At 41.9% G+C, this 21,413-nt stretch overlaps 1 protein-coding gene and 1 non-coding gene across 4 annotated transcripts in view; both read right to left on the bottom strand.

Annotated features, from left to right (window-relative positions):
• Nucleotides 1-21,413, bottom strand: part of CKAP5 (cytoskeleton associated protein 5) — a 108,076-nt gene that overhangs the window by 14,220 nt on the left and 72,443 nt on the right. For all 3 annotated transcript variants that reach the window (XM_045786544.2, XM_045786546.2, XM_087854815.1), the window contains exons 25-35: nt 12,845-13,039; nt 12,340-12,475; nt 10,946-11,034; nt 8,966-9,091; nt 7,607-7,756; nt 7,119-7,322; nt 6,774-6,909; nt 6,141-6,334; nt 5,024-5,196; nt 3,654-3,827; nt 3,313-3,433 (exon numbers count right to left, since the gene is read on the bottom strand). In XM_045786544.2, the coding sequence (XP_045642500.1) occupies nt 3,313-3,433; nt 3,654-3,827; nt 5,024-5,196; nt 6,141-6,334; nt 6,774-6,909; nt 7,119-7,322; nt 7,607-7,756; nt 8,966-9,091; nt 10,946-11,034; nt 12,340-12,475; nt 12,845-13,039 (1,698 nt within the window). The remainder of the gene's footprint in view (nt 1-3,312; nt 3,434-3,653; nt 3,828-5,023; nt 5,197-6,140; nt 6,335-6,773; nt 6,910-7,118; nt 7,323-7,606; nt 7,757-8,965; nt 9,092-10,945; nt 11,035-12,339; nt 12,476-12,844; nt 13,040-21,413) is intronic.
• Nucleotides 6,539-6,647, bottom strand: LOC123785370 (small nucleolar RNA SNORD67). Its single transcript, XR_006777619.1, has one exon. It is a non-coding gene; the product is annotated as a small nucleolar RNA SNORD67 (small nucleolar RNA).

The following is a 21,413-nucleotide window of genomic DNA, read 5'->3' on the forward strand; positions in this document are numbered from 1 at the left end:
TCCCCACTGTGATAATCCTAGTGCATGGGATCTTATCTTTCATATGAGTTTCGCTCATAGCTTCCTAATAGATCTGGTCTTGAGAGAGTGGCCAGAGAGACATTTTCCAGTAAAAATAAAGTTCAAACATTATAGAAATGTCAGAAGTATTGTAAAAGAACTTATAAAATCCCGAATCAGTTGAGAGTAAGTTGTCAGTGTGATTCTCCATGCCGATCTCACACTTCACTGTGTATTTCTCTGTCACAAGGACATTCTCCTTCATACTCACGAGGCAACACAAAATCAGGAAATTAGTATTGACGCGATTACCATCTAATCCTCAGGCTCCATTCCATCTTCTCCAATTGTCCTGATCACATTCTTCATAGCTAAAGGCCAGTGCAGAATCATGCACTGCGTTTAGTCATGTCTCTTAGTCTCTCTTCAGTCTAGAGCAGTCCCCAGTCTTTCTTGATTTTCTTGACCTTGACATTTGTAAAATATCCCTTAGTTTGCTTTTGTTTGAGGTTTCTTCATGACTAGATGACATCAGGAATGTCGGCAAAGTGATGCTGAATTCTCACTGGATCCTACGAGATGGCACGACTTCACCTCGTCCCGTTAGCGACGCTCACTTTGAGCACGTCAGTGTGGTGTCTGCTAAGCTTCTGTACTGTCAAATTACTCAAAGTATTTTGTATTTGTTGGTCACTTTTTGTATATTAGTCCTTTGTATTTTGTGGGGAGGTACTAGGAAACTGTAAATATCTCAGTTCTTTTCAAATTTTTAATTTATATGGGCATGCACTTGGGGGTTTCCTATTTTGTTAAATTTTACTGAATAAATTTCCTGAATTTTATTCAGTTCATTGGGTTATACTTTGTTTACTATCATTGTCGATTTCGATGCTCAAACTGTCCCCTGTTGAAACAGAGGGAGTCTGTTCTAGTTGGCCAGTGGGTCCTTCTAACATGTCCCTATCATTCTTTGAGCCTATCCTTACTGTCTGGTACAATATGATATTCCAGGATTATTTTGTACTTTTTCTAATTCAGCCCTAGAATCTACTCCTCTTCCTCATTCTCTTTTAGTGGAAAATGGTATTTAAAAGCCAAGATTTGGGGGTGCTTGTTGTTGGGGTATTGCTGTTCTCAGGTCCTCTCAATGAAAAGAACTAGGGGATGTATGTATGTTATGGACATACATGTATATCTATAACATACATTTATACCACACATATACATGCATTTACACTGATATTTACTTCTACATCTCTGTATTGAAAACCACTGAGTTCATAGTGCCACATCTAATCTAATTCTGGTCCAACACCAGAGTTCATTCTATTTTGCTTTCCTTTCATATTTGTAGCGCTCTTTTCTTACAGTGAGAAACATGGCTTCAGGGGCTCCCGGGAGCTCAGTTGGTTAAGCACCTGCCTTTGGCTCAGGTCATGATCCTGGAGGCCTGGGATCGAACCCCGCGTTGGGCTCCCTGCTCGGTGGGGAGCCTGCTTCTCCCTCTCCCTCTGCCTCTGCTCATGCTTTCTCAAATAAATAAATAAAATCTTAAAAAAAAAAAAGAACGAGAAATGTGGCTTCTATTTTCCTTATATTTCTTCGACCAATCCCTTTGTATGTAACCAATCTCCCATCTTTGCCCCCAGTCCTTCCCCATGCAGATGCCTACTTCTCCTGCTTCAGCTCTGACTCCCCATTCTGAGCCACCTGCATGCTGCCCCCTCCCACACAGGTGGATATCCTCTTTGCCTGCCTGGGATCCTACTATCATGCTGGAGAGGCCGCCTGCACGACATGCTCTTCATCTGCTTGGGCTCTGGCTCCTGACTCTGCATCAGCCCTTTTGTAGGACACCACCCTCACAACACTTGGGCTCTGAGACCCTTCCCCACCCCCACCACCTTGCCACAGGGTGGATGCCTACACCTTGCTCTACCAACTTACTGGCTTTAGGACTAGATTGCTAGGGAAGGGGAGAAGAAGAGAATGATTTGTAGGGGCGCCTGGGTGGCACAGCGGTTAAGCGTCTGCCTTCGGCTCAGGGCGTGATCCCGGCGTTACGGGATCGGGCCCCACATCAGGCTCCTCCGGTATGAGCCTGCTTCTTCCTCTCCCACTCCCCCTGCTTGTGTTCCCTCTCTCGCTGGCTGTCTCTATCTCTGTCAAATAAATAAATAAAATCTTAAAAAAAAAAAAAAAGAATGATTTGTAAAAAATGTGCAGCTTCTTGGGGCGCCTGGGTGGCTCAGTCGTTAAGCGTCTGCCTTTGATTCAGGGCGTGATCCCACAGTCCTGGGATCAAGCCCCACATCGGGCTCCCTGCTCTGCTGGGAGCCTGCTTCTTCCTCTCCCACTCCCCCTGCTTGTGTTCCCTCTCTCGCTGCCTCTCTCTAATAAATAAAATCTTAAAAAAAAAAAAAAATCCATGCAGCTTCTTTGCTCAAAATTCTCTAATGGTTTCCCATCACACTTAAAATCCAAACAACCTACCCTGGGGCTTTAAAAGTCTACATGGGATGTGAGGGCGATCTGGCTGCGACATCTGTCACCCCATTGATTGCCAGGGTTGATTCGGCTGATCTGGCTGGCTAGGCGAGTGTCCACCCTTCCTCCCTCACTGCTCCATGTGCGTCCCTCCCGAAGTTGCGCGCTCGGTCAAAGAGGACGACCTTCCCCAATAGAGGAGGACCGTTCTTCGGTCAAGGTATACGAGTAGCTGCGCTCCCCTGCTAGAACCTCCAAAAAACAAGCTCTCAAAAGTCTACATGATGTGATCTCTGTCCACCTCTCAAATCTCATTCTGTACCATTCTCCCCCTTCTGCACCCTGCTCTGGGCTCATGGGCCTTGAACTGTTTCCTTGAATATCCAAGCTCATTCCTACCCTATAGACTTGGTACTAGCTTCCCTTTGCTTGCATCCCTGATCTCCAATCGAAGTAACTATTCAGCTCCTCTCTCCGATCACCCCATTTGAGTTATATTTACACAGCAGTTGCTCTTATCTGATATTTTCTTGTTTACTTATTTCTCTCTGTCCACTAAAACCTAAGTAAGTTCCATGAGATTTGGTCCCTACTTAATGCTGTATCTCCAGCCTCTGGTGAATGACTGCAGCCGTGAAGAGCAAGGATCTATGAGAGCCACCTCCTGGGAGGCAAGTGGTGACACTGAGCAGTCCCTGTGCACTTTCTCATCAGGGCAGTGCTGAATGCTGCCTACCTCCTTTAACTCTGTGACCCATATGCAGCCACCACTCATACAGCCTCTCCTGCCAATGGAATCACTGTCATGGGTCACACCCCCATTACCTGTGTCAGAGCTTGGATACTCGTGTTGATGTCACCACTGGCTACTTGGGAGATAATGAAATTGATTGTGGAGGCTGTATTACTGTGCATGTCATCGAAGTGTGGAGAAACAGCCCGGATTCTAGAGAGCAGAGCAAAGGGAAAAAATTCAATCTTTGTTACAAGACATCCAGTGAATTGGAATTATGCAGTTCTCCACCAGCTCCAGATCTCAGTAAAGAACTGTCACCAGCCATACAGTAATCAGTTCTAAAAAGTTCTGACTGCACAGAAAGCTCTTTTCACGTATGCACTCTCATGAGCATGCACTGCTGACACTTATATGAAAGAGATTAACTTACTTGGGTTCGGGAATAAGGACCGGTTCAAAAATGTCATCCAGTTTGTGCTGAACAAGCTCTGGCATTTCACATCGAACTGTACCATTGTCATTCTCAATCTCATCTAGATCCAGCTGGAATTCTCGGCGCACCATCTGGGCTGCCTCAGGATGCCCACTCATGCTTCGGGCTTGGCTAAGGGAAGCAAAAGAAGGCTCTTGAACTAAAGAGACTTCTGAACCAAAGAGCAAGAGTTGCACTGCCAGGTTCCCCAAAGCTTCCAGACAGATGTTCAACTTCTGGTTTCAGACCCCCTGAATGATTTAAGTCCTTGAGTCTAAGCAAGCGCCTTCAATGGGCAACAACACTGGTTCACGGACACCCTTACAGAGGATCATTTTAACTTCTATTTACAGTACCTTCCAAATTATAAGTATTCTCTCTAGTTCACTAAATCCAACAAACCTTGCACTGCTATTCCAGATGGGGAAGAAAATAATTAATAAAAATATACTGACTCAAAGCTCTCTACTTGGGCAAAAATTTAAGAAAAAAATAGACTGGCTGGTTCTCTCCTGCCAAATTAACCAGGGTTTAAGTTTTTCTAATCATAAGCATTCTTCCATGCAGTATTCGGTACATTTTAGACTTTGAGGGACAGTCAGTCACCTCTTTTTAGGAATATTCACTCTTGACAGGTCACGGCCAGCATTACATCTAAGCAATAGTCATCTAAAGTTTCCAAATTCAAATTGGTTAATATTAGAGATTGGACATAGTCCCGAATAGAGCTGTCTTGCTCAGAAGGCAGTATTTTGAGTCCCTATGCCAATTCTGGGTTGCATGCATTTCACTTATTAGCTTTATCTGAAGAACAGGAACCTGAGCATGGCCAGGAATAACACAAGGACAAAGGTGAACCAATAATTTCGCCACATGACATTGAGTGGCCACCTCTGCTAGCCAGTGGACTTCTGGGGAAGACTTGATTCGTGGGATACTGATGGATACCCTCTAACCTGTTTAGAGTTATGAACTCTAAACCAATCACCCTCCAGAGGGGATGAATCCAAGTCAGAAGTTAGAAAGATATAAGGGCCCTGCTAATGAGAAATTAGCAGGCAGTACTTACATCCTATAAGTGCGATACATAATTCTGTCCACGGAAAAGCAGTGAAAGAAGGCACAAGACTATTTAGAAGTGGTTTTGAGACAAAGACAAAGACAATGAAGACTGAAGGATTAAACACTGGCTACAAGACATTTCCCCAGACACTCTGGCATGCATGGTAATGGCTACAGGAACTCAAGACTATGTTACAGGATCAGCATTAAGCACACAAGGCAAAGACCACTGAGATGTTCTTAGACAACCGTCTCCATCTACATACTTGAGTTTGGAGGACATGTCCTCGGCTGGTCCCTTGCGCTGCATGCTGGCGTTGGAGTTTACGCTCTGCGTGCGCGGAGGTTTCTCCTCCACCTGTTTCACTGGGGCAGCCGAAGGCCTCTTTGCTGAACGCTTAATCCTCTCCTCGAGCATGCTCATATCCTTTTCAGAGAGCTGTAAAGACAGGCCGCGAGGAATTTATTCGCATGCCCCTCTACCACAGTATGAGGAGAATTAAAAACCTAACTGGAAGACTCAAAAGTCAATATCCGTTGACATATTGAAGCAAGCAGAACCTACTATGTGGGCTAAGTTTATTTTCAAAACACTAGCTACATTTAAAATCAACTATTGTTAAAACCTGCTATGGTAAGAGAATCTACGAAAGGAGGCAAGGATACAAAAGGAAAGACTATTAGTAACTACAAATGAAAAGATCGAAGATTAAATGACGCTTCCTCATGTTTACTGTGTCAGCACTAACTATGTGAGCAAAAGGCAAAGAGCTTCCCTGTTGATCATCTGTAAAATTCCCATCTGCTTTATCTCCTTCACTGACCTGTAGTGAGGATGTAAACAGACTAATCCCGGTAAAAATGTATAAAACTGCGTAAATACATGTAATACTCAGAGGTCACTGGAGTGAAGGACTGAGGTGCAACCACGAGTGGCCAGCTCAAAGTCAGCATCAGAAGCATCACCCGTGGGTCTGCAGAGTGTGGCTCGTGGCTCTTCTCATCTGACAGGTACCAGAACCTACGTTATATACGTGAGTACTTGGTCGCTAAAAACTAAATGCACTAAAAATTATAGAGCAGCTTTCTAAGCAGAATATAAATCCCAGACTAGCTCAGGATATGATTCAAAAACAGCTCTTGTTTCTAAAGCAAACCATATGAGTAGAAGGTGCAGAAAAGAAAATCTGGTTTTCAGTAAGACATAGCATAAATGTCCTACAACAATCAGATCCCTCAAGGCTTCATCTGGACTCTAGAACACACCGATGGGTTGAGTTTATTTAAAAAAGTGGTAAAAACTTAGCTAGAGTTGCGATGGTATGAAAGCTGACTCCTAACAATTCACAACATGCTGAAAATGTCCAGAGAAAAGTCACTCACAGTTCCAATGAGTTTGAACACCTGATCCCCGTGTACGTTGTACACGGTGACGATGGTATTGAGGGCAGCGTTGCGCACAGCGTTGTCGCGGTCTCCTATGTGAATCGCTATCTCCTTTAAGGCTTTCCCTGGGGTTGGTTGGCAAACATTCATGCCGTAGGACTCGACCAGACACCCCAGTTCTTCCAGGCACTCTGATGGGGGAGAAAGGTTAGTGAGACCCAACACGCATTCGGCTTAGAGACCTATCTTTACTAGATACATTTTCCTTGACCTACACGAAGGACAAAACTCTTATTCTGGCTCTAACTAGAATTTTTCCTTGTTTACAGCCTTCTGATAAAACACACCAACAAATAATAGTGTTACAGCAAGTGCTCCTGGAAGAAAGGGATGCCTGTGAGTCAGATGGCCCCTGTGCACTTGATTTTGTCACCAGGGTGGTACTGAGTGGTGCCCGTATCACCGATACTGTGCGCCACCAGAGTGCAACTCATCACTCTCACAGTCCACATCGGAAGCTTGGACTCGACACACAGACACTGAAGAAATGTCCTCGGTTCATCTACAGACTATTTCGTTTAGAGGTCACTGTGGCACAGACTCGCGCCTCAGGTTCAACTGTCGCCTCACCTGCTCTTTGCTTAGAGTTTTTGGATTTGGTCCCTTCCATGATGAAGGGGAACATCTTGCTGGCTGGGTAGACAAGGCACATCCGGTTCAGGATGGCACGGACATCTTTACGAATGACATCTTTTGGTTCTCCAACCTAGTCGACAAGGAAAATAACAACTGAGGCAGCTCCTGAGTGGCAAAGGGTCCTCCCATGCGTCACACATCTTGCAAGAACGAGGGCACGGGAATGAGCGGTGGAAGGTATCATCACAGAATAACCGGAAAAGGGAGAGGGAATAAAGGATGGGAACTGAGGTCAGCTGGCAGCTTGGGCAGTGTTCTAGAGTGAGAACAATGCACTACCTTGAGGATGAGATAGGGGATGAAGGAAGATGCTTCATTCTCAGTCAGATGATATTCCTCCTCACTTAGCAGGGTGAAGAGCAATTTTAAATATTCTAGGGCTTTCATCAGGACGCTTGTATTGGTGTCAAAAAACCGCAGGGTAAGCCACTTTAAGATAAGATCCAGGCAACCAATAACGCCCTCTTTTTCACTCTCCAAGTGCTTAAAATAAAAGACAAGTAAGACTGTATAAAAATTTAAGTTCTCTTAGGTAAGTACATTATAGATTTTACTAGAGTCCAAGAAGAAAATCGATTTTTAAGATTCTACTTAAGACCTAAAATTATGACAGTCATTTATTCTATCAAATAATACAACAGCTCTAAAGCCAAAGGACATGGTGTATTCTAGTTCCTTCTCAAGTCACATTAACTTCTGGTTATTTCACAAGGTTCAGTATTTTCATGGATCTGAGCTATGCGTGTATTTATCTACCGCAAACCTACATCAACCATGACAGCAAGGGCTTTGTTATGATGCTGAAAGTCTGAGTGAAACATCTCATCTTGTAACCACTTAGCCACACAGCTAGACATCTGAGTCTTTAGTTGCTCAATGTATTCATCCCGTGGAGTAGTAAAATTCCACTTCAGCACCTGAAAAGCAACAGTGAAAAGGGACTATAAGATGTTCAACTGAAATAAGGCAGAGAATTCTATTTAAAGCAGCTGCAGACATCAATGTAATAGGATATTTTAAAATCCGACAAGATTAATTTGTAATTAAATATGAATGCAAAAGGCATTATCAAGCAGTCATACTTCTGGAAGCTTAATTCTTAACATCTACGAATAGAATATTCAGCAATTCTCACTAGAAAAATCAATGCTCTATTATTGTATAACATGGTGTATGTTACTGGTACATAAAGGGAAAATTTGTAATATCTATCAAAATTAAATATGTGCATACATTCTAGTAGGAGTTTAATAAAGATATATTCGCATATGTGCACAAGTACCTATATTCAAAGAGGCTTACGACAGAATAGTTTATAATAGACTAGAAGCAACCTAAATGTTTATGTTGTGGGTTGGGGATAAAGAAAGGTACACACCATGATGTACCCATAAAGAGAATGAATGGATATATGCATGCAGTTATGTAATGACCTTTAGGGTATTTCAAACATCATTAAAGAAAAAAAGCAAAATACAGAACAAAGAGTACAGCATGTTCCCCTGTGTGTAAAAAGCGCTCTAGATTTATACATATGACTGTATGGTATGAAATATTCATACGTCTGAAGCAATACATAAAAACATTGGTAATAATATCTTCCCTGTGGGGGGAGACTAGAGGGAGACATGCTTTTAATACTACACTCTGCACTTTTCACACTGCTTCAATTGTTTTTTAAAACAATGTATATATTTTGACAAAAAAATTTAACTGCCTAATAATACCAAAAGAACATAAAAAGAGAAATGACTGACTTAGATACAGTCACCAGATCCATCTTTTGAGGTATCAGGTACAAGAAGGATTAAATAAGTAGCCTACTACAGATGTGTAATTGATAAAAATCAGTGAATATTTTCCATTTTTTGATTATAAAAATTAAAACAACTTCTGTTTCTTTCCATTTGGAGGAAGAATAGGCAATAGCTCCATTCTATAGTTCCTTTGTAGGAACTAATGTTCCCTTAAACCTGAGAGAAAAAAAGCTATAATTTATAAGCAAAAGATTCAGTTCATTATTAGGTATTTCACAATGAAATGAATTCCAGACAGTAAAATTATTCTTGATTACAAAACAAAACAAGAAAACAAAAAACTCCTGAGGGTTCTTGTCCGTTCCTTACCTTTAATCCTTTTTCATCTTTCATTCTTTGCTCTTTTCCATTTGGAACAACAATGAAAATAGGACCAGATTTGTCTTCATCCTCCTTTAAGCTGGTTTTGCTGGGCACTTTCTTTCCTTGTGCGCTCTACAGCCGAGGTTCAGGGAACACTGGTTAGCTAGGCTACTAGCCCTTGGGAATGTGATGTTATTGCCCAGTAAGTGGGCTCTCTATAAAACAAACACTCTCAATATTACATTCCCCATGAAAGAAACAGATGAGCCACAGAATCTTGCACATACTATCTTTCTGTACATTTCCAGAAATAGACTCTATGCCCAACATGGGGCTTTAACTCATGACCCTGAGATTAAGGCCTCAGCCGAGATCAAGAGTCAGATGCTAAACCAATTAGGCCACCCAGTCACCCCACCAGAATTTTTTTAGAGAGGGAGTGTGAGCTGGTGTGGAGGTGGTGTGGAGAGAGAGAGCGAGAGAGGGAGAGACAGAAACTTTAAAGCAGGCTCCGCGCTTTGAGCACAGAGCCCAACCAAGGCTTGATCTCACACCAAGACCACAACCTGAGCCGAAATCAAGAGTCAGATGCCCAACTGACTGAACCACCCAGGAGCCCCCAGAAATGTTTTTAAAAATACATTCTCAAGTAACTGTGGGTTACTTGGACTGGCATGTAATGTAGTTGGAAAAACTCTATTATTTATCATTGGTCTGGGACATAGACTCTTTACTGGATAGCTCTTTTCTTTTCTTTTTAAAGATTTTATTTATTTGACAGAGAGGGAGGGAGAGAGAGAGAGGGCACAAACAGGGGGAGTAGCAGACAGAGGGAGAGGGAGAAACAGGCTCCCTGGTGAGCAGAGAGCCTGACATGGGGCTCGATCCCAGGACCCTGGGATCATGACCTGAGCCAAAGGCAGCCGCTTAACCGACTGAGCCACCCAGGCGCCCCTGGACAGCTCCTTTCTTTCTTGAAATCTTCAACACCATTTACAGCTTTCCATATTCATGACATTTTGAATGGCGTTTACACATGTCTTAGTCAAGAAAGCTTTTCTGTTTCTCTGAATATAAAATGTATCGCTATCACATGATAGCCAATCTGTTTCTAGAGAAACTTGTAGAAACATTTTAAATAATTATTAGAGTGGTTTTGAAAAATAATCCAAGATTCTGAATCTTTGTATCAGACGGAAAGAAAACAGTGAACACTCAGAATATGTATTTAAAGTAATATTTGAATTTCAAAACTGGAACCATTATTAATTATTAATATAAATGTAGCAAGAGTCCATTATTTCTAGTAGGCCAGAGTTTCTTTCTAGTTCAAACACTTAAGTCATTCAGTTAAAACAAATATGAGATCATTTATGTGAAACTGCTTTGTAAACTGCAAAAGACTGGGGAAAAAAACTACAGCATTAAGAACAGAGTCAAAAATACTTCAAAGCACTTGTGATCAAAATACTAAAATAAGCACTTGTTAAATTTGGGATGAGGACAGTGGGGAGGACAGGAAAAGAACAGCTTCACCGGACAGTTTAGAAGATAATTATCTATTTAAATTAACTCACTGTGTTAAAGGACCAGGCATAGGGAAGGAAACAAATAACAAATATTCAAACGAATGGCCAGAGTGCCCATTTTATGTGAGCATATAATAATAAATGTACTGGGGCACCTGGTGGCTCAATCAGTTGAGTGTCCGACTCTTGGTCGTGATTTCATGGGCCATGAGATGGAGCCCTGCGCCGGGACTCTGCGCTCAGCAGGGAGTCTGCTTAAGGGTTCGCTCCCTCTGCCCCTCCCCTGGTTTGGGCTTGCTCCCTCTCTCTGTCTCTCTCAAATAAATAAATAAATCTTAAAAAAAAAAAAGAGAGTAATGTTCTTTCATACATAATATGATCTTTCCTAATAGAATGACTCAGTGTATAAAACACACTGAAAAGCAATTCTACATCTAAGTATGCACAGTTAACATACCTTTGCTTTAGAGGAAACTCCTAGAGCTTTGGCCTTCTTCGGATCAGGCTTGGTTTCTACAGTGCTGGAAACAGAATCTTCAACAGGTGCTTTGAGAAAAAAAGGCATCTACTATAAATATAAACTAACTAATATCACTTTATTCTGAGCAGGTTAAATATATATTGATGAGAAAGCCTACAGTTTTAAATGTGTCAATTTAGAAAGTATTTTCAATTAGATTTTTTTCCTAATCTTTTTTTCCTGCTTGAATTCCTTTTTAAGTATAACCCTAAGAAAATAACTCAATAAATCTACATATACTTTGCCAATAGTTAAGTTGAAGTTTTAAAACTATTTTCTACGTAACAGTTAAAAAAACCTTTTTCGGGGCGCCTGGGTGGCACAGTCGTTAAGCGTCTGCCCTCCGCTCAGGGTGCGATCCCGGTGTTCTGGGATCGAGCCCCACATCAGGCTCCTCCACTGGGAGCCTGCTTCTTCCTCTCCCACTCCCCCTGCTTGTGTTTCCTCTCTCGCTGGCTGTCTCTCGCTGTCTAATAAATAAATAAATAAATCTTTAAAAAAACAAACAAACAAACAAACTTTTTTTCCTAGATTGATACTTCCTTAAGGGTAGAGTCTGTCATCTTTGGTACTCAGTATTTACCATGTAGCAAGATCCCAACAGATGTTGTAATTGAATATACTTTGATACCAATAGTTTTACACATGTACAATTTCTAACTCTATAGCATGAATAGTTTCTATCCCACTAAAGAGAATAATATTTTATTTAAGTAGTAAGTCTAGAGAAGAAGTGGTTACAGACTAGAGTATTATTTATAAATGATGGAATTGTACCATTAGGGTGATGAAATCAAGAGTCCTCTCTAAAAGATTTGTAAATATTAGAATGAATCAGCAAACGGGCACTGCAGTAGAAGAACTCATTTGGGAATGAGGAAGAGGAATTCTATGCTGGTTTAGGCACTGACAGGCTGTCCTCGTGCCAGTCAATTAATCTTTTGGGTTTCCTCATCTCTTAATAAAGGGAATTAGACTAGATGGTCCCAGTTCCCCCTCTAACTATTATATCCAATAGCAGAAAACATATGGAAACCTTAAAAATAGGATGGAACACTCACTTCCTGGAGTATTTCAATGTGCTATTCCGAAACCACTTTTTGAAACTGGAAACCAAATTAAGCATCTTCATACCTTCAGCACAATTCCTAGCATAAAACCTGACAAATGTTTGTGGTAGAAGGGTAAAGAGGGAGGGAGGGAAGGAAGGAAGGCGGGAGGGCCTAGGATCTAAGCTGTTTGGAAATATGGTAAGAAATGAAGGCTTGATTTCTTCTTAGAGATCCCCTGGGCTACTTCCTTCTCCCTTAACCCTCTCAAAATAGAGTTACCTGAAGCTGGCTGGAATTTGGCTGGAGCTGACCCTCCCACTGGTTTGGAAGTTGCTTTAGCAGACGCAGCAGGCTTGGCTGGCATGTTTGCTTTGGCTTTCTCTAGCATGGCCAATACCTGATCTTTAGAAGTTGGCTAAGGAGACAACATAATAGGAGAAGTGAGAGGCCACATACATGGTACACTCATACTATGCTTACTAACAGAGCTGCTGTCAAACACATCACTGAGCTCCCAGTTTTGAAATACCTATGAAGTAAGGGAGGTGGCACACAGTGCAAGAGAAGTAACACACATTATGAAGTCATACTAAATTAGCTACCATTCTAGAAGGTCACAATTTTCGCCCCTGCAGAGTCAGGTTCTTGGGAGTTCAACATATTTTTGCTCTCGTTGGGATTTCAAGTGAAACTCCTAGGAGATAATATGATCTCTTGCCTATATATACTCATGTTCAATATTTTTCTAATGGCTTTTAACAGCAGCAACCACAAGAAGTTGTACCTTTAGTTTCCCGGTAGCCTTGGCCATTTTCTCATACCCCAGATGCATCATGAAGAACGGCAAGGCATCCTGGGCCTTCTTCCGCACATCTCCATTGCGATCCTCCAGGCACGAGTAGAGATGAGGAACACAAAGGATAAGGTCTGTGGGGGTGGAACGAAGAGTCGGTAGTTTCTCAGCCAGCCAGCCCAGAAGCTGCCAAAAGAAATAAAGACCGGTTACACACTTCAAGTGGAAAGTTATTACTTATGGTCTTAAGCTTAATGATTACATTAGTACCAAACACTGAATTAGTTACTATAACTTTCCAATATAAAATCAGTACTTTTCACTGCTCAAGAACAATGCTATATATAAATGATATATGCAAAGACGACAATTTTCTTTAAGATAAGGACATGGTTCTTTGGACCACACTTGGGCATTAAACTATAAAGCTTTAATAGTTCTTAATGCATTTTACAGATGAAAACCTTTCACTTATCTTTTAAAAAAAATTCTAAGAATTACTCAGCTAGAGAAGATGCAGAACATTTATTTGATCAGGAGAGGACAAGTTCTACCAGGACTTCTGTTTTCAGCCTTATATCGACAGTTTTTCTCTATTCCTCCCAAATAATTCATATCTGTATTTATTTTTTAATTCAAGTTTTCACTGAGACAATTGTAGTCACATGGAGTTATAGGAAATAGAAATCCCATGCACTCAGTTTCCTCTAACAGTATAGCACCTTATAAAATTACACTCTAGTATCACAACCAGGATACTGACTTTGATACAATCCACTGATCCTGTTTACACTGCCCAGCTTTGCTGTTCTCATTTGTGTCTGTGTGTATATTTAGTTCTACGATTTTATCACACATACATTACTACATCTGACACCAGTCAAGATTTTAAACAGTTCCGCTGCAAGGATCCTTCATGTTGCCTCCTCTATAACCACAGGCATCTCCCTTCTCCCACTCCAATCCCTGGTAACTACAAATCTGTTCTCCATTTCTAAAATCTTGTCATTTCAAACATATTCTACAAATGGAATCATATGGTATGTAATTGTTTGGAGCTGGGTTTTGCCAGTCAACATAATTCCTTGGAGATTTATCTCAACTGTTGCTCATATCAGTGACTCTTTTATTGCTAAATAGTATTACCGTATGGACATACAACAGTTGGTTTAACCCTGCACCTGTTGAAGGATATCTAGGCTGTTTCCTAGTTTTTTATTATCATGAATGAAGCTGCTATGAACATTTGTGTACAGATTTTTATGTAGACATAAATTTTCAGTTTTATGGAATAAATACACAAGATCACAATTGTTGGGTCATATAGTAACTATACATTCAGTTTTGGGATTTTTTTAAAAAAAGATTTATTTTTTGAAAGAGAGAGAGGGCAAGCACATGTGGGCGTGGGGTGAAGCAGAGAGGCAGGGAGAGAGAGAGAGAGAATCCCAACTAGACTCCCCATTGAGCCCGGAGCCCAATACAGAGTTCAATCTCATGTCCCTGAGATCATGACCTGAGCTGAAATCAAGATTTGGGACACTTGAGGGGAGAGTTAAGATGGCAGAGGAGTAGGAGACAACTTTTTCAGCCGGTCCCCCGAGTCGAGCTGGATAGGTACCAGACCAGCCTAAATAACCACGGAATCAGCCTGAGACGCAGGATGATGCATCTGGATCTCTACAAATGAACATCTCCAGCGCTGAGTATTGAGGTACGAAGCGGGGAGCCGTGAAACCGCGCACAGATATCAGAAGATAAACGGAAGGGGGAGGGAGCCGCCGCGTTCGGGCGCCGGGAAGCGGTAGCCACCTGCACGGGGGAGCGGGCGGACTCGCGGACCGGCACCCCGAGACAGTAGACTGAGAATGTGAGCCGGGAGCCCGCGCCACGAGACTTCTCACGGAACTCCGGACCCGGTGTGCTCACCGGAAATAGACTGAGACCGGGAGCTTCCGGAGCGCGCGGGGGCAGCTGGTGGTTGGCGGCGTTAGAAACACAAAGGACAGAGACGCGCCTGCCCTGGAAGTGAGGGCTGGGACGCCGGGTGTGGGGCGCACATCCCGGGACGCTGCAGGGTTGAGCAGCACCAACAGAAACAGAGTTAAAGTGGCCAGAACATCAGTGGAGAACGGGCCGCAATCCCTCTGTTCTGTGACAGAGGCTGAAATTCGGCCGCTGCTGCTCTGACTCTCAGAAGAGGCACAGCAAACCGCCAGGGAAAGCCGCCAGAGAACAAAAGCCTGGAATTACCGGCTCAGGGAGTGCCCGTCCCCATCCCCCCTCGAAGGGGACACAGAGACTCTACCCAAACAGGGTTGCCTGAGTATCGGCGCGGCAGGCCCCTCCCCCAGAACACAGAAGGCAGGCTGAAAAATCAAGAAGCCCACAACCCCGACGCCTGGGTGGCACAGTCATTGAGCGCCTGCCTTCGGCTTAGGGCGTGATCCCGGCGTTCCAGAAAGGAGTCCCTCATCGGGCTCCTCCGCTGGGAGCCTGCTTCTTCCTCTCCCACTCCCCTGCTTGTGTTCCCTCTCTCGCTGGCTGTCTCTCTGCCACATAAATAAAATCTTTAAAGAAGAAGCCCACATCCCTAAGATCCCTATAAAACAAGGGCGTACGGCCTGGGTCCCGGTCAATAATTTGGGCTCTGGACAACCCCGCAACCTCTCCTCATCAGAATGTCGAGAAGGAGAAGTCCCCCCCAGCAAAGAAAAGACAATGAGTCTGTGGCCTCTGCCACAGAACTAATGGATATGGATGTAACCAAATTATCAGAAATGGAATTCAGAGTAACAATGGTCAAGATGATGTGCAGACTTGAAAAAAGTATTAACGAAAATGTTAATGAGAATATAGAATCTCTAAGGGCGGAAATGAGAGCGAATCTGGCAGAAATTAAAAATTCTATGAGCCAAATGCAGTCAAAACTAGAGGCTCTGACGGCCAGGATCACTGAGGCAGACAAATGTATTAGCGAATTGGAGGATGGGTTAGTAGAAGAAAAAACGAAAATAGAAGCTGGACTTAAAAAAATCCACGCCCACAAATGTAGGTTACAGGAGATTACTGACTCAATGAAACGATCCAATGTCAGAATCATCGGCATCCCCGAGGGGGTGGAGAAAAACAGAGGTCTAGAAGAGATATTTGAACAAATTGTAGCTGAAAACTTCCCTAATCTAGTGAGGAAAACAAACATTCGTGTCCAAGAGGCAGAGAGGACCCCTCCCAAGCTCAACCATGACAAACCTACGCCACGTCACGTCATAGTGCATTTCGCAAATGTTAGATCCAAGGATACAGTATTGAAAGTGGCCAGGGCAAAGAAATTTCTCATGTACCAAGGCAAAGGTATCAGAATTACGTCAGACCTGTCTACACAGACCTGGAATGAGAGAATGGGCTAGGGGGCATTTTTAAAGTTCTTTCAGAGAAAAACATGCAGCCAAGGATCCTTTATCCAGCAAGGCTGTCATTCAGAATTGATGGAGAAATAAAAACCTTCCAGAATCGCCAGTCATTAACCAATTTAGTAACCACGAAACCAGCCCTACAGGAGATATTAAAGGGGGTTCTACAGAGGTAAAAAGGCCCCAAGAGTGATACAGAACAAAAAGTCACAACCTATACAAACAAAGACTTTACTGGCAACATGGCATCATTAAAATCATCTCTCTCAATAATCACTCTCAATGTAAATGGCTTGAATGCTCCCATAAACGCCACAGGGTTGCAGATTGGATAAAAAGAAATGACCCATCCATTTGCTGTCTACAAGAGACTCATTTTGAACCCAAAGATACATTCAGACTGACAGTAAAGGGATGGAGTACCATCTTTCACACAAATGGACCTCAAAAGAAAGCTGGGGTAGCAATTCTCATATCAGATAGATTGGATTTCAAACTAAAGACTATAGTTAGAGACGCAGAAGGGCACTATATTATTCTTAAAGGATGTATCCAACAAGTGGATATGACAATTATAAATATATATGCCCCCAACAGGGGAGCAGCAAGATACACAAGCCAACTCTTAACCAGAATAAAGAGACATATAGATAAAAATACATTAATAGTAGGGGACCTCAACACCCCACTATCAGAAATAGACAGAACACCCTGGCAAAAACTAAGCAAAGAATCAAAGGCTTTGAATGTCATACTCGATGAGTTGGACCTCATAGATATATATATAGAACACTACACCCCAGAACCAAAGAATACTCATTCTATTCTAATGCCCATGGAACATTCTCAAGAATAGACCATGCTCTGGGACACAAAACAGGTCTCAACCGATACCAAAAGACTGAAATTATCCCCTGCATATTCTCAGACCACAACGCTCTGTAATTGGAACTCAATTACAAGGAAAAATTTGGAAGAAACTCAAACACTTGGGGACTAAGAACCATCCTGCTCAGGAATGACTCAATAAACCAGGAAATCAAAAATCAATTTAAACAATTTATGGAGACCAACGAGAATGAAAACACAATGGTCCAAAACCTATGGGATACTGCAAAGGCAGTCCTAAGGGGGAAATACATAGCCATCCAAGCCTCACTCAAAAGAACAGAAAAATCTAAAATGCAGTTTTTATATTCTTACCTCAAGAAGCTGGAACAGCAACAGAGGGACAGGCCTGATCCACTCACGAGGAAACAGTTGACCAAGATTAGAGCAGAAATCAATGAATTAGAAACCAGAAGTACAGTATAGCAGATCAACAGGACTAGAAGCTGGTTCTTTGAGAGAATCAATAAAATTGACAGACCACTGGCAAGACTTATCCAAAAGAAAAGAGAAAGGACCCAAATTAATAAAATTATGAATGAAAAAAGGAGAGGTCACGACCAACACCAAGGAAATTAGAAGGATTATTAGAAACTTCTATCAACAGCTATATGCCAATAAATTAAGCAATCTGGAAGAGATGGAGGCCTTCCTGGAAACCTATAAACTACCAAGACTGAAACAGGAAGAAACTGATTTCTTAAACAGGCCAATTAATTATGAAGAGATTGAGTCAGTGATAAACAACCTTCCAAATAACAAAACTCCAGGCCCGGATGGTTTTCCTGGGAAATTCTACCAAACATTCAAAGAAGAAATAATACCTATTCTCCTAAAGCTATTTCAAAAAATAGAAACAGAAGGAAAGCTACCAAACTCATTCTATGAGGCCAATATTACCTTGATCCCCAAACCAGGCAAAGACCCCATCAAAAAGGAGAATTACAGACCGATTTCCCTAATGAATATGGACGCCAAAATCCTCAACAAGATCCTGGCTAATTGAATCCAACAGTACATTAAAAGGATTACCCATCATGACCAAGTGGGTTTCATCCCTGGGATGCAAGCGTGGTTCAACATTCGCAAATCGATCAGCGTGATACATCATATCAACAAGAAAAGTCTCAGGAACCATATGATCCTCTCAACTGATGCAGAAAAAGCATTTGACAAAATACAGCATCCTTTCCTGATTAAAACCCTTCAGAGTGTAGGAATAGAGGGTACATTTCTCAATCTCATAAAAGCCATCTATGAACAGCCTACAGCAAATATCATTCTCAATGGGGAAAAGCTGGAAGCCTTTCCCTTAAGATCAGGAACACGACAAGGATGCCCACTCTCGCCACTATTATTCAACACAGTACTAGAAGTCCTTGCAACAGCAATCAGACAACAAAAAGGGATAAAAGGTATCCAAATCGGCAAGGAAGAAGTCAAAATGTCTCTCTTCACAGATGACATGATACTCTATATGGAAAACCCAAAAGAATCCACTCCCAAACTATTAGAAGTTACAGAGCAATTCAGTAACGTGACGGGATACAAAATCAATGCTCAGAAATCAGTTGCATTTCTATACACGAATAATGAGACTGAAGAAAGAGAAATTAGGGAATCCATCCCATTTACAATAGCACCAAAAACCATACGTTACCTTGGAATTAACTTAACCAGAGACGTAAAGGACCTATATTCTAGAAACTATAAATCACTCTTGAAAGACATTGAGAAAGACACAAAAAGATGGAAAAATATTCCATGCTCATGGATCGGAAGAATTAACATAGTTAAAATGTCCATGCTACCCAGAGCAATCTACACTTTCAATGCTATCCCGATCAAAATACCGAGGACATTTTTCAAAGAACTGGAACAAATAGTCCTTAAATTTGTATGGAACCAGAAAAGGCCCCGAATCTCCAAGGAACTGTTGAAAAGGAAAAACAAAGCTGGGGGCATCACAATGCCAGATTTCGAGCTGTACTACAAAGCTGTGATCACAAAGACAGCATGGTACTGGCACAAAAACAGACACACAGACCAATGGAACAGAATAGAGAACCCAGAAATGGACCCTTGGCTCTTTGGGCAACTAATCTTTGATAAAGCAAGACAAATATCTGGTGGAAAAAAGACAGTCTCTTCAATAAATGGTGCTGGGGAAATTGGACAGCTACATGCAAAAGAATGAAACTTGACCAATCTCTCACACCATACACAAAAATAAACTCCAAATGGACGAAAGACCTCGATGTGAGACAGGAATCCATCAAAATTCTAGAGGAGAACATAGGCAGCAACCTCTACGACATCGGCCAAAGCAACCTTTTTCATGACATCTCCAAAGGCAAGAGACACAAAAGATAAAATGAACTTATGCGACTTCATCAAGATAAAAAGCTCCTGCACAGCCAAGGAAACAGTCAAAAAAACTAAGAGGCAGCCCACAGAATGGGAGAATATATTTGCAAATGACACTACAGATAAAAGACTGGTATCCAAGATCTACAAAGAACTTCTCAAACTCAATACACGAGAAACAAATAAATCAAAAAATGGGCAGAAGATATGAACAGACACTTTTCCAATGAAGACATACAAATGGCTAACAGACACGTGAAAAAATGTTCAAAATCATTAGCCATCAAGGAAATTCAAATCAAAACCACACTGAGATACCACCTTACGCCAGTTAGGATGGCAAAAATAGACAAGGCAAGAAACAATTGTTGGAGAGGATGTGGAGAAAGGGGATCCCTCCTACATTATTGGTGGGAATGCAAGTTGGTACAGCCACTCTGGAAAACAGTGTGGAGGTCCCTTAAAAAATTAAAAGTTGAGCTACCCTATGACCCAGCCATTGCACTACTGGGTGTTTACCCCAAAGATACAGACGTAGTGAAGAGAAGGGCCATATGCACCCCAATGTTCATAGCAGCATTGTCCACAATAGTTAAATTGTGGAAGGAGCCGAGATGCCCTTCAACAGATGACTGGATTAAGAAGTTGTGGTCCATATATACAATGGAATATTACTCAGCTATCAGAAAGAATGAATTCTCAACATTTGCTGCAACATGGACGGCACTGGAGGAGATAATGCTAAGTGAAATAAGTCAAACAGAGAAAGACAATTATCATATAATTTCTCTCATCTATGGAACATAAGAACTAGGAAGATCGGTAGGGGAAGAAAGGGATAAAGAAAGGGGGGGTAATCAGAAGGGGGAATGAACCATGAGAGACTATGGACTATGAGAAACAAACTGAGGGCCTCAGAGGGAAGGGGGGTGGGGGAATGGGATAGACCAGTGATGGGTAGTAAGGAGGGCACGTATTGCATGGTGCACTGGGTGTTATACGCAACTAATGAATCATCGAACTTTACATCGGAAACCAGGGATGTACTGTATGGTGACTAACATAATATAATAAAAAAACATTAAAAAAAAAAAAGATTTGGGACACTTAACTGAGCCACCCAGGCGCCCTCTACATGTTTAGTTTTATAAGAAACTGCCCAATTCTTTCCTCGAGTGGCTGTACCATTTTACATTTCCTCCAACAGAGCGTCCACATCCTTGCCAGCATTTGGTGTTAAAACTATTTTTTTATTTCAGTAATTCTGATAGCTGTAGAGTGATATGTCACTGTAGTTTTAATTAGCATTTCCCTTATGGCTAATGACACTGAACAACTTTTATGGGCTTATTTGCCACATGCATATCCTCTTCAGTGAAACATCTCTTCATGTCTTTTGCCCGTTTTTGTTTTGTTTTTTAAGAAGGCTTTATGCCCAACACGGAGCTCCAACTCATGACCCTGAGATCAAGCGTCATACGCTCCACCAACTGAGCCAGCCAGGTGCCCCATCTTTTGCCCATTCTTTAATTAGACCTTTTTCCCCCCTGTTTTGAGAATTCTTCACGTTTTAGATAATAGTTACCAGATATTGAGTTAGCAAATATTTTTTTCTGTGGTGTAGCTGCCTTTTCATCATCTTCACATGGTCTTTCGCAGAGTGAAAATTCTTAATTTTTATGAGGTCCAGTTTATCAATTTTTTCCACTGATGGGATTGTGGTTTTGGTGTCAAGTCTAAGAATTCTTTGCCTGAAGAATTTGTATATCCTGAAGATTTTCACCAATATTATCTTTAAAAGTTCTATAGTTTTCGGGTGCCTGGGTGGCTTAGTTGGTTAAGTGTCCAACTCTTGATTTCAGCTCTGGTCTTGATCTCAGGGTCTTGAGTTC

Source organism: Ursus americanus, chromosome 24 (genome assembly GCF_024610735.1).
Source record: "Ursus americanus isolate L20-20 chromosome 24, mUrsAme1.1.p, whole genome shotgun sequence".
Taxonomy (NCBI): domain Eukaryota; kingdom Metazoa; phylum Chordata; class Mammalia; order Carnivora; family Ursidae; genus Ursus; species Ursus americanus.